The following is a 14,729-nucleotide window of genomic DNA, read 5'->3' on the forward strand; positions in this document are numbered from 1 at the left end:
GTGACACCTCATTTGGAAAACTGTGTGCAGTTTTGGGCCCCCTATCTTAGAAGGGATGTACTGATGTTGGAGTAGAAGATTTCAGAGAAGATTTACGAGGATGATTCCTGGAATGCAGAGGCTAACATATGAGGAGCATTTGTCAGCTCTTGGACTGTATTCATTAGAGTATAGAAGAATGAGAGGAGATTTAATAGAAACATTTCAAATGTCGAAAGGGTTGGATAGAGTAGATGTGGAAAGGTTGTTTCCCTTGGTGAGTGAGTCCAGGACAAGAGGCCACAGTCTTAGAATTAGAGGGTACCATTTAAAACAGAGATGAGAATTTTTTTTAGCCAGAGGGTCGTGGATTTATGGAATTCATTGCCACATGCAACTGTGGAGGCCCAATCATTGAGGGTGTTTAAGGAGGAGATTGATAGGTATCTATTTAGTCAGGGTATCAAGTGTTATGGGGAAAAAGCCAGAAATTGGAACTAAATGGGAGAATAGTTTAGCTCATTGTGGAGTGGCGGAGCAGACTCGATGGGCCAAATGGCCTACATCTGCTCCTTTGTCTTGTGATCTTGTGATCTTATTAGCTACTGAAATGCTTTTTCTTCGCAATCATCCACAAAAACCATATATCCATATAACAATTACAGCACGGAAACAGGCCATCTCGGCCCTTCTCGTCCATGCCGAACGCTCTCACCTAGTCCAACCAACCTGCACTCAGCTCATAATTCTCCATTCCTTTCCTGTCTATATACCTATCCAATTTTACTTTAAATGATAATATCAAACCTGCCTCTACCACTTCTACCGGAAGCTCGTTCCACACAGCTACCACTCTCTGAGTAAAGAAGTTCCCCCTCATGTTACCCCTAAACTTCTAACTCTCAACTCATGTCCTCTTGTTTGAATCTCCCCTACTCTCAATTGAAAAAGCCTATCCACATCAACTCTATCTATCCCCCTCATAATTTTAAATACCTCCATCGAGTCCCCCCTCAACCTTCTATGCTCCAAAGAATAAAGACCTAGCTTGTTCAACCTTTCTCTGTAACTTAGGTGCTGAAACCCAGGTAACATTCTAGTAAATTTCCTCTATACTCGCTCTATTTTGTTGACACCTTTCCTATAATTCAATGACCAGAGCTGTACACAATACTCCTAATTTGGCCTCACCAATGCCTTGTACAATTTTAACATAACATCCCAACTCCTATACTCAATGCTCTGATTTAAAAAGGCCAGCATACCAAAAGCTTTTGTCACCACCCTATCCACATGAGATTCCACCTTCAGGAAACTATGCACCATTATTCCTAGATCACTCTGTTCTACTGTATTCCTCAATGCCCTACCATTTACCATGTATGTCCTATTTGGATTATTCCTACCAAAATATAGCACCACACACTTATCAGCATCAAACTCCATCTGCCATCGTTCAGCCCACTCTTCTAACTGGCCTAAATCTCTCTGCAAGCTTTGAAAACCTACTTCATTATCCACAATGCCACCTACCTTAGTATCATTTGAATACTTACTAATCCAATTTGCCACCCCATCATCCAGATTATTAATGTATATGACAAGCAAAAGTGGACACAGTACAGATCCCCGAGGCACACCACTAGTCACCGGCCTCCATCCTGACAAACAGTTATCCACCACTACTCTCTGGCATCTCCCATCCAGCCACTGTTGAATCCATTTTACTACCTCAATATTAATACCTGACTATTGAACCTTCCCAACTAACCTTCCATGCGGAACCTTGTCAAAGGAAAACAGAGGAGTACCCCCAAAGAATGGACGACAGTTAAATGTTAGAACTCCAAAGTAATCTCCCCAACTCCCCTCCCTCCCATGCATAAGTGGCAGCAAGCAGCAATTCCCCCTCCCCCCATGGGAGGTTGGGCTGGTTTAGAAGGTTCAGCTGCTTGGCATTCAAGATGAGGTAGTAAACTGAATTAGATGATGACTCTGTAGGAAAAGCTGGAGAGTGGGAGGTGGGTGGTTGCCTCTCTGACTGGGCGAATGTGACTAGTTAAATACCACAAGGATTGGTGTTGGGTCCGTTGTCGTTTGTCATCTATATTAATGCTCTGGATGATAATATGGTTAACTGGATCAGCAAATTTGCCAATGACACCAAGATTGGGGGTGTAGTAGACACTGAGAAAGACACTGAGAAAGACCAGCTGGAAAAATGGGCTGACAAATGACAGAGGGAATTTAATGAAGACAAGTGTGAGGTGTTACACCATGGTAGGTTTTACATGGACAGAGGGACAAGAACTTCAAAAGGGTTGCTGCATACAAACTGCCATATTTTATCTCACTAGGGTGGCATGGTAGTGTAGCAGTTAGCGCAACACTTTACAGTATCAGCATTTACTGATTGGGGTCCAATTCCCACTGCAATCTGTAAGGAATCTCCATATTCTCCCTGTGACAGCCTGGGTTTCTTCCCCCATTCCAAAGATGTACAGGTTAGGATTGGGTTTTATATGTTATGGGTATGCTATGTTGCTGCTGAAATCATAGAGACACTTGTGCAATGACCTTGGACTATGTTGGTCATTGAAGCAAACAATAAATATCACTGCATGTTTCATTGTATATGTGTCAAATAAGGCTAATCGCATTCCATTTATTCAATATCACTGGAAAAACTCAGATGACCAATTTCATCAACAGAAAAAAAATTTTTAGACATCTTTAGCAAAATACTTACCTGGGGAAAAGAGTTACCATAAACACAGAAACTGGCTGACTAGCAGGCTGATTAAATGTTGCTGCAACAACAACTAGACACTCAACATCAGCATGACCACTGAATTAATTCTCAACTTCAGATAGGGGAAGTGAGGAGAATACACACCAGTCCTCATTGCGGGTCAATAGTGAAAGGTTGAGCAGCTCAAAGTTCCTGGACATCAACAAATCAGAGGACCTATCCTGGGCCCAACACATTAAAGCAATCACAATGACACAACAGTAACTCTACCACATCACTTTATTTGCCACATACATTTACATGTATTAGGAATTTGCTGTGGTGTGTTGGTGCAACAAGTAACAATAAACACTGAACAATAAGAATAAAGAATTATACATATAAAAAAATAAACTTAGTGGTTAAAGTACAGAAATAGAATAAAATGTGCACAGGTAAATACCAGCATTTACTTATGATGTAAACAGCATTATAATATGTAGATTAAAGCGTTGAGGATGAAGTGCAGTCAGAATTGATAGCAGGGGTTGGAGTGGCCAACTGGAATGGTTGAATAGATTATCTGCTTGGAGGAAGAAACTTTTAAGATAGCGTGAAGTTTTTGTTTTAATAACCCAATAGCACTTTCCAGAATGGACTTTATGGAAAAGGCAGTTTCCAGGATGGGTAGTGTCCATAATGGTTTTTTTTTCCCTGCCTACTTCTATGTTCTGGATACATACTAGTCATGCAGTGATGGCAGACTACAGCCAATAAGCTTTTCAGCAGACCTGACAGTTCACTGTAGTTTTCGTATATTGTGAGAGAATACTGCTCCAGATTAGACAGTAACGACTGATATGAGGGTTCTCTGTGATGATAGTGTAGAATTGTACTAGGATGTTCTGGGGAAGATGGGATTTTACCAACTGCTGAAAGTAGTACATCCTCTGCCGAGTCTTTTCGTTAATGAAGGAGATAAGATTCTCCAGCCAAGGTCCCGCAAGATAATGATGCCCAGGAACCATAATGTTGGAGTGGTGCTAAGAGTTGTTGATGATGAGTGAGTAGAAACGAGACATATTCCTCCTGAAGTCAACATGCATCACCACAGTTAAGGAAATTCCACTCCGAGTTACTGTAACTACACCAGGAGACTAGCTTGCTAACTTTCTAGTGATTCTTGGATTCATCACCTCTGGTGATTAGTTCTACTTCAGTGGTGTCATCCATAAACTTGATCAGTTTAACTTAAAGCTTATATACTTTCACATCAGTCATTACTGCCTGGTTTGGTGCACAATATACGAAAACTACAGTGAATTGTCCGATAATACAAAAAGTTCATTGATAAATAATCACTGCAGGACTTGTATGCATTCAGGACAAAGAAGCAGACAGGAAATATCATTGTGTACACTGCCCACCCTGGAATCCACCTCCCAGTACAAGATGGTGGTGTGTTCAGAAGCATCTCTTTTTATAATTGGAAGTGAATACTGAGAACTTCAAGTATTGCAAGTCTACCCTATCAGTGAGCTGTTCATTGGTGGACAAGCTAGACATGGTGCAAACCGTGTTAATGCCTGCTAAGACAGCCAGTGCACAAAAGCAGTGGGCAGTTTAGCAGCACGACTGTCTCAGACATTTCACTTGTGATTGACTGCAAGACCCTGATGGACACAGCGTTAATTACACCAAGTCCGCTTACTGTCGTGACATATGACAGGGGAGCTGTGTGGCCCAGTGTAGCAAGGACTAGGCCTCAAGCAATGAGCTTGCTCTTTACAGCAGTACAAGAGAGTAGATGCTGGAAGTGGTGTAGCATAGCATCCATGCTGGGTTGGGGGTTGCCCCACCCATTGGTGCTGTCATCCAGTGTTTGCTCGGTTGAAGTCAAGCTGGATTGTGTGGGTGTGTGCATACATTCATCTGCAGACTGCTGAGAACTGCTTGTTCTTACAGAAAACACCCATGCACCATCTATTTACAGGACATGTCACTCAGGGACTTGGGCTATATATACTTTTTTGTATAACTGTATGTTTACTTGCTATCTTACTTGTGCTATTTGTACCTTGTGCTGTGTATAATTGTTGATACAGTGTTTTGCACCTTGGCCCCAGATGAACACTGTTTCATTTTGCTGTATTCATGGGTATTCGTGTATGGTTGAATGATGATTTAACTTGAACGTGATGGTTCACTGGAGACACATTCATTAGTGTACAGAGAAAATAGGAAAGGGGTGAAACACACCGCTGTGATGCGTCAGTGCTGATTGAGCAAGATGTGGAGAAGTGTTTGCCTAATCTCACTTGCTGCCTCCTGTCACAGAGGAAGTTTGTGATCCATCTGCAGATGAGACAAGAAGCTTTGTGGTGCCCCAAGATGGCGGCTGAAGTGTTTTGGCACCTCGTACTGTTTTAGCAACCTCATTAGGAAACTGAGATGACTTGGTATGTCACGAAAACTTGCAATTTTCTATAGATGAATGATGGATGGCATTCCTACTGGTTGCGCAGAAGAGGCTGCAAAGGATGGGAGACTCAGCTAATTCCCGCCAGAGGACATCTTCAGGAAGTTGACCCTCAAGAAAGCGACAAACATCATTAAAGATCTTCACCATCTGGAACATGCCCTATTCAAACAACTACCATCAGAGAGAATATATAGAACATGATGACCCCACTCAATGTTTTAAAAACAGCTTCTTACTCTCTTCCATTAGAGCTCTGAATGGCTCATCAAAAAATGTCATATTGCTGCCTTTTCCACTTATTATTTTGTAACTTAATAATCTTCGTCTTGCACAATACTGCTGCCACAAAACAACAAACTGCAGGGCATATAGCCAGTGGCCATTTTACTCAGTACACCTGCTTATTAATGCAAGTATTTAATCAGCCAATCATCTGGCAGAAACTCAATACATAAAAGTATGGAGACATTGTCAAGAGGTTTAGATGTTGTTCAGAACAAACTTCAGAACGGGAAAAGCGATCTAAGTGACTTTGCCTGTGGAGTAACTGTTGCTGCCAGGCGGGGTAGTTTGAGAATCTCAGAAACTGCTTACCTCCTGGGATTTTCACACACAGCAGTCTCTAAAGTTTACAAAGTATGATATGAAAAACAAAAAACATCCAGTGAGCAGCAGTTCTGTGAGTGAAAGTACTTTATTAATGAGAGGTCAGAGGAGAATGGCCAGACTGGCTCAAGCTGACAGGAAGGTAACATTGCCCCAAATAACTATGCATTACAACAGTGGAGTGCAGAGCAGCATCTCCGAACACACAACACATCGAACCTTGAAGTACATGGGCTACAGCAGCAGAAGACCACGCCAGGTTCCACTATTATACAGAGTAGACACTGAGTATGTGTGGGTGTTAATGATTGGATGACTGCAATTCTGAATAGATATTAGGAATCATATGATTTGAGGAAACTGATAGTTATCTTTTTTTTACAAAGAAGTCAAAATTCAAAGTAAATTTATGATCAAACTACATCTACATCGCCATATACAGCCCTGCAATTTGTTTTCTTGCAGGCATACACAGTAAATCCAAGAAACATAATAGATTCAATAGAAGGCTGCATCCAACACAACAAACAACCAATGTGCAAAAGACAAATTGTGCCAATACAACAGAAAAAAATTAACAATAATAATAAATAAATAAATAAGCAATAAATATCATGAACATAAAATGAAAAGTTCTTGAAAGTGAGCCCATAGGTTGTGGAAACAGCGACAGAGCCAGTGAAGTTGAATGAAATTGTCCCCTCTGGTTCAAGAGTTTGATGGTTGAGGGATAATAACTGTTACTAAACCTGGTGGTGTGGGTTCAGAGGCTCCTGTAGCTTCTTTTTAATGGCAGTAGCAAGAGAGTATGGCCTGGATGGTGAGGGGTCCGTGAAGTGGATAATGCTTTCTCGCAACAGCACTCCATGTATTAGTGCTCAAAGGTGGGGAGGGATTTATCCGTGATGGACTGGGCTGTACCCACTACTTTTTGTAGGATTTTCCATTCAAGGGCATTGGTGTTTCCATACCAGTCTATGATACAACCCATCAATATACTCTCCACCACACAGCTATAGACATTTGTCAAGGTTTTAGATGCCATGCTGAATCTTCACAAACCCCTAAAGTAGAGGCACTAGTATGCTTTCTTTATAATGCTACTTTAATACAGTATACATATAATGACACTTTAACATAATTATATTGGTTAAATTAAATAAGTAGTGCAAAAATAGAAATAAAAAAGTTGCGAGGTAGTGTTAATGAGTTTAATGTCCATTCAGAAATCAGATGGCAGAGGGGAAGAAGCTGTTCCTGAATCACTGAGTGTGTGCCTTCACGCTTCTGTACTGCCTTCCTGATGGTGACAATGAGAGCAAAGCATGATCTGAATGATGGGGGTCCTTAATGATGACCACCACCTTTTTGAGGCATTGTTCCTTGAAGATGTCCTGGATACTACAGAGGCTAGTGCTCATGATGGAGCTGATTAAGTTTACAGCTCTCTGCAGCTTATTTTGATTTTGTGCAGTGGCAACCCCCCCCCCCACCCCGACCAAAACTAGACAGTGATGTAGCCAGTTGCTGACCCTTACCACCTCTGATCCCCCAATAAGGAATGGTCATAGACCCCACCAGTTTCCTCCTCCTAAAGTCAATGATCAGTTCCTTGGTCTTGCAGACATTGCATGAGAGGCGTTTGTTTTGGCACTCTGCTCAGCCAGATTTTCAATCTCCCTCCTATACGCTGATTCATCACACCCATGACAGTGGTGTCATCAGCAAACTTAATCATAACATTTGGAGCAATGCTTAGCTTCATAGTCATGTATAAAGTGAGTAGAACAAGCAGCTAAGCACACACGGCCTTGTAGTGCATCTGTGCTGATGGAAATTGGAGAGGAGATGTCATTGCCAATCCAAACTGACTGGGGTCTGCAAATGAGGAAATCAAGGATCCAATTGCCCAAGGAGGTATTGAGTCAAAGATCTTTAAGCTCATGATTAGTTTTGAGGGGATGGGAGTATTGAATGTGGAGCTGTAATCAATAAAGAGCAATCTGATATATGCATCTTTACTATCCAGATGTTCGAAGGTTGAGTGAAGAACCAATTAAATGGCATTTGCTGTGGACCTGTTATGACAGTTGGCAACTGGAATGGATCCAATTCACTTCTCAGACAGGTGTAGATTCTTTCTGTCAAGGTGGCGCTAGTGAACAACAATTCCTCAGGCTACATCTTCCAGATAGCCAATTAGTTCACCTATTCTCCACTTTTTACTTACTCATTTTTTTAAATAATTGTTTTTCGGAAACTGTTGGAGCCTGTGACTTACAGTTTGGAGTTCAATCAAGTGACCTCGTGCCCTGATGTTTCCAAGAAAATTCCAGGGAGAGGACCAAAAACACAAGCTGTCCCAAACAGGAGACCAGAGGCAGCAGGGAGCACCATCAACTCTATTTCTCGCTTATCGAAGCATCAAAGAAAATTGAAACACTGAGACGAACGTGGAGGAGGCCAGGTTGACAGTTAACAGGTCAGCCCAGAGATCGATCCCCATGGGGGGAGGGGGCCATGTCAGGGCAAAGGTCATTCCCCATGGGAGGTTGCTTCTCGGCGGATGAAGGCTCCACAGAAGGACTGAGTTCAAAGTGTTGCTCTTATTGATGCTGATAGAGGACGTTTTTTGAAATTCCAAGACTTATGTGATATAACTAGTTTGTATTGGTCTCGTTCAGCTTTTCTATGTTGCCAATTGGCAGGTGTGCTATATGTTACTTTTTTGGGTGAGGGAGGGATTGGGTATTTGATGTTATTGTCGTTGTCTTTTGTGTGGGAAAAGCTTAAGGGTTAGGGGTTTGACATTTAGCTGCCGTGTCCAAGTGGGAAATCTGTTAATTTTTGTGCAAGGGAGAGGCTGAGGGGTTAGGGTTTACAAGTTTTGTTTCTTTTTCCTTTTTGTGCAGGAAAGGGGTTTTAACATCTACGATTTCCATGGTTTTCTGGCTATCGGGAGAAGACAAATCTCAGAGTTGTATTCTGTGTTTCTACTTTGATAATAAAATGAACCTTAAACCTTGATATGTTCCATCACCAACCTCTCAAAGCACTTCATTACAGTGGACGTAAGTGCTACTGGACAATAATCATTGCAGCTGGTTACCACATTCTTCTTAGACACTGGTATAACTGAAGCCTGCTTGAAGCTGGTGGGTATCTTGGATTAATGAAGCAAGAGGTTAAAGATATCGGTGAACACTCCAGTCTTTCGTACTCGGACAGGTATTCCACCTGAGCCAGATGATTTTCGTGGATTCACTCTCCTGAAGGATGCTCTCACATTGGCCTCATGGACTGAAATCACAGTGTAATTGGGGGCTGTGGGAGTTCATGAACGTTCCTCCATGTTTTGATGGTGAAAGCAAACAAAGAATGCCCTGAGCTCATCAGGGAGCAAAGCCTTGTTGTCACTCATGTTGCTTGGTTTCACTTTGTGAGATGTAATCACATTCAAGCCCTGCCACAGTTGTCAAGCTTCATTCAATAATTCAACTTTGGTCCAAAATTGTAGTTCACACACAAGATGGCTTTCCTGAAATCGTACCTGGGCCTCTTGTATCTTTCTTGGTCGCCAGACCTGAAAGCCACTTAACTGGCCCTTGGCAGGTTGTGGATTTCATGGTTCATCCAGGGTTCCTGGTTGGAGAAAGACTCTGAATGATTTGGTGAGGACACACTTGTCTGCAACTATCTTTATAAAGTTCAGGACAACTGTGGTATATTCATTCAGACCCACTTACATCCCTGAACATGGCATTTCTCACCAACTCAAAGTAATCCTGCATCCATTGCTCTGCCTCCTGCGGCCGTCTCTTTGTTGTCCTAATCTCTAGAGCCTTACTCTTTGATTTGTGCCTGTATCCAGATAGTAGAAGAATAACTAAATGATCTGGTTTCACAAAATGCAGATTAGGCATAGAATGGTTGGCATTCCTAATCATAGTACAGCAGGGGTGTTGGGACCTCTGGTGCTACACATTATATGCTGATGACAATTGGACAGAGATTACTTCAAATAAGCCTGATTGGAATCCCCAACTATGATCTGAAATGTGACAGGCTGGGCTATTTCCTGTTTGGCGAAAGCAGCATTCAATATCTTGAGTGCCTGATTAACATCAGCATTTGGTGGTATGTAAACTTCGGTCAGAATCATGAAGGACTCTCCTGGCAAGTAGAACGGTTGATCCTTAATGTTCCAGGTCGGGGGAACAAGAATGCAACAAGCCGATTGCGTTGAAGCGCCACAAAGAGTTTATCATGAAACACAGATCCCTGCACATTTTACCTTCTATGTAAAATGTGAGTCTATGTAAAAATAGACTTCTATGTAAAAAGCAGTCCAGTACATCCTATGTATCCAACAGACTTCAGGTCTGACCGACGCATCAGGAGCCGCGTCTTCATGAAACTCAGAACAGAGCAATTCCTCATTTCCTTCCAATACAACAATCTTGCCCGTAGGTCCTCAATCTTGTTCTCCAGTGACTACATTGGCTAACGAAATGATGGGTGAAGCGTCTTTCATGTTATGTCATGTAATAATCATAAAAAAAGAGCTATTAGGTGAAAGCTTCAAAAACTTACTCACATCCTACTACAGAAATCAAGGTCCACTGTAAAACTAAATGGAGAATAGGAACTTGGAAGATTATAAAGAAAATTAAGTGACATTGCTGAATTCCTTTCATTGAATATTCATGCCACTTTAAGGACAATGAAGTTTACATACATGTTTTGGAATTTAATTTTATTTAAGAGACTGCAGAAACACTGACTTGATTGTTTTTGCATTCTTGGAGAAATTCTCATAAATTTGCTTTAAATATGGCACAAAAAGTGACCAAGTTGTAGAGTAACGTGCTACATGGCCTTTTTTTATACTACTATTTTATGTTTTCAGTAACATTACTTAGAGGACATCATGTTTTATAAAACTGAACTATTATGACCTTAAGCTTAATCTATTAATATATTTGTATACTTTATTCACAATTTCTAACCCTAATAATATATTTTCCAGTAAGTACATGTTTATATGGAGGTACTTAGGTTCAAGTGGAAACAAATAGAAGTCATCTGTTGTAGACACTCATGAAAGTAATGTTGTGTTTACACAAATGGGCTTTTAAAAATATAAATAAACTTTGATGTGACAACATTTAATGCCTATTTGGTCAATGTGCAACATACTGTAAATGATCCTTTCACTTAAACCATTCGATTGCATCTAGAAACCATGCTTATTTGAAGACCAGCAAGACTGAAAAACAAATCACAATTGCAACGACTTCCCCAAATTGACTAAATTTACCACTTTAAAACTGAATTTGATTTATGAGATTGCAAAATCCCAGCTACAACATTTTGTATTCCTGGAGAAAGCTCTGTGATTTTAACGTAAGTAAGATACAAAGGATGACACACATCTTATGGCCAGAAAACATTGTGCAAGACGTTTTGTTTTAAAGAACATGTGTGAGGCAAGTTTTCTTTCTACAGGGAGTGCGAAAAGACTGGAATAGGCTCCCACAGGAGTGATGCAAGCTGACATGGTAGTGTTTTTTTAAGTGGTTGTTAAAAATGAAAGAATATAGATCATGTACAGATAGATGTACTTTAATACAGTGTTGGTTTCAGTGCAGGCATGATGGGCTGAAGGACCTGTTGCCATACAGTACTGTTCTATGTTCTACCACTTAAACACCTAATGCAAAACAAAATTCAATATTTAAATTATTTTAAATTGCTTTTTCACATACATGAAATTGATTACTTTCACAGAATCTTATATTGTGCAATGAAAAAGAAACAGCTTATTCACATTTTGTGTTCCAAAGAGTTTAAGCATCATAGTATAAGTAAGGTTGTATGAAGAAAAATAATTGAAATTCGAGAGTGAAGTTCGTCTCCATTAAGTGGCAATTTGAAGGAGGAGATAATCAATTGGAATAAAAATACAGACTGAAAATAACGAAAGAGGTTAATCCACCACAAATCTTCTAAAGAAATGGAGGGTATTCCAGCTACAATATTCTTGTTAAGGGTGTAGACAAGGACAACCTTGGATTCGCATCACTGGGAAAAGGGCAAATCCAAATTTGGGCCTGTTACTTGTTCCCTTCTTGTTCTTTCTTTCCTGCCCTCCTCCTATCAATCCATCCTCCCCGGGACAGAGTGGCCACACGGTTACCTCTCGATTCCTCCTCCAGGTGATGCACCCGCAGCTCCGGTCCCGCTGCATTTTCACTGTAACACCTCGTTCCAGGCGATCCCACAGACCCCGTCTTCCAGCTTCGGCTCTCGTGTGCAACAAACCTACTCCCAACTCCTAAACTGTACCTGCCTAGGCTACCAATGAATAAAGTTCCGATACCCCTCCGCAGAACAAGCGGCCTGCAAACAGCTGTCGACGCCGCCATAGTAACCATTCGTCAACTTTAACCCCAATGCATCGACCTTCCTTGCCACACTTCCCAGAAACCCCAGCGCAGTGGGGGTGACGAGTGGTCAGCGTGCGGCGGAGGAGGAATGATCGGAATTTAGGCTCTGTGAGAGTCGGAAAGTGCACTGTGTTCTTGCTTTATGTGAAATATTGTACATTTAACATTTTTTTGAGAGTTTCCAGCAATATCTTTTTAATCTTGTTGATTGTTGCACGTCGTCTGTAGTTGTGGGAGCAATAACCCTTGCTGAAAACAAGCGATATACAGTGGTGCTTCAATGCTAAATTCGTTTATCCACCAGATGGGAAAAAAAGCGCAGATTGATGCCAATAATTTTCACAGATTAAAAAAAAAACATTGTAAAGGACTCCATGAGGTAGCTGGAAGTTTTGGGCATGCATTTGCAAATTTAATTTCTGGCCTTTCAAGCCAAGGTTGTAAATGCTGCATTTAGACCTGTGGAATTAATCAGTTTAAGTACCTTCATGTTCTTAGTCCATAAAGCAAATCAAGCTCATATAGGAAGAGGTAGGAACCATAACACATGTTTACAAACTAAGAGGTATTTGCCTGAAACTGATAACTGCTATCAAATTTCAAGTGTTTGTGTAGACCAGTCTCTTTTAGAGATGAACATTGACTTATCTAACTTCCGTTATCTAACCTCCTCTTCTTAAACATCCCTGATATATTTAGTTTTTCTCCCCTCTTTTGTTTCTCTCTCTCTCTGCCCATCACTCTGCCTGTTCTCCATCTCCCTCTGGTGCTCCCCTCCTCCCTTCTTTCTCCCCAGGCCTCCCATCCCATTATCCTTTCCCTTCTCCGGCTCTGTATCCCTTTTGCCAATCAACTTTCTGGCTCTCAGCTTCACCCCACCCCCTCCGGTCTTCTATCATTTTGCATTTCCTCCTCCCCCTCCTACTTTCAAATCTCTTACTATCTTTCAGTTAGTCCTGACGAAAGGTCTTGGCACGAAATGTCGACAGTGCTTCTCCCTATAGACGCTGCCTGGCCTGCTGCGTTCCACCAGCATTTTGTGTGTGTTGCTTGAATTTCCAGCATCTGCAGGTTTCCTCGTGTCTACTAGAGATGAATTAAGACTAGAAGGTGAGCGTCTGGATCAGGAGGCTATGTCCATGAAATTAAATACCTAACATTAACTGTTCCAAAGAAACAAATGATTTTTTGAGTTCAAATCTAGAACCAAATGGTCTAGCGATGCCTAAACGCTAAATGCCTAAACATGTCTTTCTCTTTAAAAATATGAAACATAGTGCCCTTGAGCATTAATTTTTTTATATCCCAAAATGTATTTATATTGTGATCCTGATTGGACAGGAACACCTATCATGTAACTACATGCAACTAACTCCTGAAGAAGGGTCTTGGCCTGAAACATTGACTGTTTATTCATTTGCATAAATGCTGCCTGACCTACTGAGATCCCTGTGAGTGTTGTTCTGGGTTTCCAGCATCTGCAGAATCTCATGTTGATGTAACTACATAACTTTGTCCACAGACATTTGGAGCATTCATTCTGCATCAACGTTTCAATAGCAGCGCTTAAATAACTGAAGTTTCCAATTTAAAGTAACCATGACATCCCATGTTCCCATTTCTCTTAATCCATGTCAGGGTCTCTCATTTTTTTCCCTTTCCCATAGATCCCATCCAGACCCCCATCTATTATTTTAGTCTTTTATCACCTCCTCTTGGTTCCATCCTACTATCCACATTTTCTACCCACAATATCCCTTCCCCATCTGGTTCCTAATTTAACAGTTTCCAAAGCAACTCACGCAAAATGTTGGAGGAACTCAGCAGGTCAGGCAGCACATTGGAAATGAATAAACAGTATATGCTTTAGGCCAAGACCATTTTTCAGATTCCAGGTCTTGTGGCCTTTATGTCCCTACTTATCGCCTAGTCTCTATCTACAACTTAACCCTCCCCTCCCCCTACCTGGCTCTACCTGCCTCTTTCTCCCCCTTGTCTGCTTCCACCTATCACCCATCACCCCACCCCTCACCAACTTACTCCTTCCACCTATTAACCTTCACCCTTCCTCCTTGCACCTTTCACCACCAGGCTCAAGGACAGCTTTTTTCCCAGTTTTATAAGTCTATTGAACAGCTCTTGAATATGATATGAATGCTTGCCCTCACGGTCTACCTCATTATGATTTTGAACCTTATTGCCCATCTGCACTGCACTTCCTCTGTACCTGTAACACTTTATTCTGCTTTCTGTTATTGTTTGTACTACCTTGATGCCCTGTTGTAATGAAATGATCTGTGTGGATGGAATGCAAGGCAATTTTTTCACTATGCCTCAGTGCATGGGACAACAAAAAAGCAATTTACCTGTTTATACTGGCTGTCTTCCCTCTCCGCTTCATTCTTGAAATGTCTGAAGTTGGATAAATTGCTTGAACCTGATGGACTACACCCCAGTGTTCTGAAAGAGGGATCTGAAGAGA

At 41.3% G+C, this 14,729-nt stretch overlaps 1 protein-coding gene across 1 annotated transcript in view; it reads right to left on the bottom strand.

The window, feature by feature from the left end:
- Positions 1-12,265, bottom strand: part of auh (AU RNA binding protein/enoyl-CoA hydratase) — a 190,520-nt gene extending 178,255 nt beyond the window's left edge. Inside the window, exon 1 of the mRNA XM_059969913.1 lies at positions 11,998-12,265. Coding sequence (XP_059825896.1) covers positions 11,998-12,235 — 238 coding nt within the window. The 5' untranslated portion in view covers positions 12,236-12,265. The remainder of the gene's footprint in view (positions 1-11,997) is intronic.
- Between the last annotated feature and the right edge of the window lie 2,464 nt (positions 12,266-14,729).

The sequence above is a fragment of the Hypanus sabinus genome, chromosome 5 (genome assembly GCF_030144855.1).
Source record: "Hypanus sabinus isolate sHypSab1 chromosome 5, sHypSab1.hap1, whole genome shotgun sequence".
Taxonomy (NCBI): Eukaryota; Metazoa; Chordata; class Chondrichthyes; order Myliobatiformes; family Dasyatidae; genus Hypanus; species Hypanus sabinus.